Source organism: Charadrius vociferus, unplaced genomic scaffold, assembly GCF_000708025.1.
Source record: "Charadrius vociferus isolate BGI_N301 unplaced genomic scaffold, ASM70802v2 scaffold90, whole genome shotgun sequence".
In the NCBI taxonomy this organism is placed as follows: Eukaryota; Metazoa; Chordata; class Aves; order Charadriiformes; family Charadriidae; genus Charadrius; species Charadrius vociferus.
Genome location: NW_009647222.1, coordinates 32,993 through 36,618, shown reverse-complemented (window position 1 = coordinate 36,618; position 3,626 = coordinate 32,993). Strand labels below are relative to the sequence as shown.

Genomic DNA, 3,626 nt, shown 5'->3' with positions numbered 1-3,626 from the left:
GGACTGGAGCCCTGCAAGAGACTGGGAAGAAATCTTTGAGGTTTCTTAACCCAGAGAAATCCCAATTCCCAGCAGTCCCCTGGCTATGAGCATGGTTACCTGCCATGTCTAGCAGAGACATCAGCATCCTCCAAGCATGAAGCTTGAAATACGTCAGGACTAGGACCCGCTAGTGACAAATGTGCACAACAGTAGTTTGCCATGTGCTTTGTAAAGGGCACTCAGTGAATGAGGGGTTAAGAAGCAATCCAGAATTTGATGCAGGACCCACAATACCAAGAACTCCAATCTTGTTTAAAACATTTTTTAAAATAATTTGAACAAGGTTTTATGCAGCAGTGAATCATGAATCTCTGTATGTCATACCTAGTAATTACTGTTAAGGTTTTATTTACAGTGTTGACATTCAGTCTTGAGAGGACTGTGCACAAAGTCCCTGGCTCGGTGCTGTCTGCTGCGAGCTACAGGTGTAAGAAGTCACCGCAGGGGTGCTGATTTATGGCTTTCCCAGCTCAGCTGCAACAACCACCAGATGCCATCTAAATCCCATGAGTTTACTTCACGGATCCTGTATTTTGAATAATGTTTAATTCAGAAATATTTTGGCTGAAATTGCTGGACTGAAGTCAGCTTCAGGCTCTCTGCCTCTGAGGTCAAGTTGCAGGTGGATTTCACTTTCCTTCCTCCCAGCTCTCCATTTGGGTGGGCTCTGGTGGGGGAACCAGGTGGCTTTGGTGTCTCACATCTGCTTTCCATTTCTGGTCTGTCATCTGAGGTTGACTTTAGGTTCTTGCCATTTTGTGTTGAAGGCCGGTGGCAATTCCAATAGTACCTCCCTTCTCAGCTGTTTAAGGGCTCCTTATCCTCTCATAATAAGAGCTGAAAAAGGGAAGACTGAAAATACAGATATGGGTTCAACCCTTTGCTTAGGCTCAATCCTCTTTTCCCCTAGGGATGATCAAAGCCTGTCCTGGCATCCAGGGGCAGCTCATGAGCATGTTTCCCCCATCCCCTCGGCACCTCGCGCAAACCAGCAGCTCCAGTCAGCAGCGTGAGTGACTGCTGTGCACCTTCTGTCCCGCTCTCCCTCTAACAGCACCCCCACACACCAGGAGACCCAGACCTCCTCCCCACTGTTCATAGACCCAGGAGTCAGCAGCAGATGGCAGCAGGAAGAAAATAGGCTTCTCTGTGTGCATGTGTGTCGGTATCAGAGAGACAAGAGAGAATTTTTGGCCTCTTATATGCACAGATCCTGGATTAGTTTGTAATAGAGCTGGAGCTGGAGGGAAATTAGATGCCAATGCTGAATAAAGTGGTTTTGACAGACAGGAAAGATTACAAGTCATTTTGATCCTACTGAGCATGAATGCGAGGGGAAAAAAAAAAAAGACCATGAATGGCAGAAGCAGCTCAGTGAACGTTTCAGAGACTTCACCCAGCAACAGCCACTTCAGTGGTATTGGAGAGCAGGAGCTCGTTTCCCTTTGCTGGAAAGAGCTTCTTCCTGACTTAGTGATGTCTATTCAGGTCAGGTTCAATCCTCCTCTGCCTTCTCTTCTGCACAGTGCAGTGTTAGTCCCTCCCTGACAGGCAAAAATGATTCATTCTTCTTCATCACTCCCGATGCTCAGTCCACACGCCTCCAGTAATGACTTGCCCCGCCATATTTTCCTGGGTTCTTCCATCACTTCAGTTGGCTCTGCAATTTTCATTCGATCAGCTCAGGGTGACAGGAGTCGCTGCTGGTGCAAAGGTTGGTGCAGGCGGCCCGGTCTGATCTGCATCAGTGGCGTAACCTTGTCAGCCTGCAGTACCTAGTTAGTAATGCTTTGTAATCAACCCTCGTTGAAAAACTGTGGAAACTATGGGAAAACGGGTCTGCTCTGAAGCCTGTGACATTGCAGCTCTCGGCCCTACTTGCAGCTGGTATTGCCCGGTAACCGTTTGCCTGTGTTATAAGGGTGACCCCCGTATTTCAGATAAAAGGAGGAGCTGCTGTGCTGTGGGCAGCACCAAAGCAAAGATGACTTGCAGAGTCTTGTGGTGGATTGCCCAATGGTGCTGGAGTGCTTACTCCTGCCACATGCACCATCCCCTTGCCATAACTAGGGCCACCTCTGAAGCTTGGGGTGAGGGCTCCCAACCCTCCGCCGCTGCCGTGCCCCAGCTGTCCCATGGCTAACACACTCTCTTCCTTCATTCCCGGGCAGCGTTTGCAGCAGATGACACAGCCCAAGCCAGAGGTGCACGCTCAGAACAACGGCCTCCAGCCGAAGACATCCTTGAACGGGAGGGTCTTGGATGCCGCCGTCTAGGAGGAGAGTTGGACCTCCTCGCCCTGCCCTGTAGCTGCTCGTGCCACATTGTCCCTCGAGCTCCTCCGGCACAGCTCGCTGTCCCCAGCTCCATGGTGGCTTTCGCTAGTCGAAGAGAGGACCTGGTGGAGGAACTCTCTCGCATGTCTTCCTCCTGGCCTGGCTTACCAAGGCCCTGCACGAGCTGCCACCAGGGCGTTGTGCGGTGACCGTCCTCATCCTGCAACATCCTGGTCCAGGCTCTCAGGGAGGAGCAGCAGGTGCCCAGGTCTTCCCTCTCCTGATGAGAGGTGATGTGTCTAGAGAGCTTAGACTGATCACTGACCGCTTCTCTTTTCTTCTTCTTGCCTTGCCATGTGAATGTCCACAGAGCATCCCATAGCACCCAGCTGTGCTGTCACCCCAGAGAGCCAGCTGACACCAGGTTCAACCCCAGGTTGCTGTTGACTGATCTAGCGTAATCCAACACTAGCAAATGTATTACTGGAGCGAATGTGGCAGAACAAGGGATTCCAGTGAGGAGTCCAGCATGCTGGTAGCTGTAGGACATCATCCCAAAACTGGAAAAGGGCATCAGGACAGTGTGTGCTGCTCACAGGCACTGTGTTTCAGCCCTGTGCAGTCTCCAGCCATTATCACCCCATCCATCGGGGCTGGCACTGTGAGCCAGAGCCTAAGCAGAGCAGGCAATCTTCTTCTGAAGCATCCTGCCCTCTGCAGCTGTGTGCAGTAGCCACTCCCTGACCCTAAAATGCAGTTAAGGGGGTAAGTGGAGGCCTCTTTACGAGGCGCTGTCCGAGTCCTCTATACTGACCACGCTCTGCTGCAATCAGCTTTGTGCAGAGGCAAGAGGTCTGCTGTGTGATAGGGAGACTTTCCAGCACCCTGCAAATCTCTCCCACAACCAAAACAGGGTAGTTCCTGCCAAATGCCCTCCCTGGCTATGTCCCTGGGTGGAAAGTGGTGAGATGCAGCCTAGTGCTCATGGGTGGTTTAGCTTATACCTTTTTCAGGAAGTGGCAACACCTAAATCCCAGTCAGTGGAAGGCAGGAGCTCCTGAGGGAGCTGGTGGGACGTAGCCACCATGCTTAAACCCACCCCTGTGAAGCAGTGCTGACCTCCCTCGGGAAGTGCCTGTACAGCCAGCTGCTGGCGCTGGCATGTCCCGACTCCCAGCACACACATCACAGGGGGCCGTGAGCTCTTGTAGATGATGGTGGAGGAGTGTGTAACACCTCGGAGAAGGCTGGGAAGTGTTTCAGAGCAGTCCTAAAGCAGCAGGGTATTTCCTGGTTACAAAAGCCTTG

General features: G+C 51.8%; 1 protein-coding gene across 1 annotated transcript in view; it reads left to right on the top strand.

Moving 5' to 3' along the window:
• LOC104281595 (sodium- and chloride-dependent GABA transporter 1-like) overlaps window positions 1–2,318 on the top strand; it is a 26,186-nt gene extending 23,868 nt beyond the window's left edge. Inside the window, exon 14 of the mRNA XM_009879619.1 lies at window positions 2,214–2,318. Within this exon, the coding sequence (XP_009877921.1) occupies window positions 2,214–2,318 (105 nt within the window). The remainder of the gene's footprint in view (window positions 1–2,213) is intronic.
• The last annotated feature ends 1,308 nt before the right edge of the window (window positions 2,319–3,626 follow it).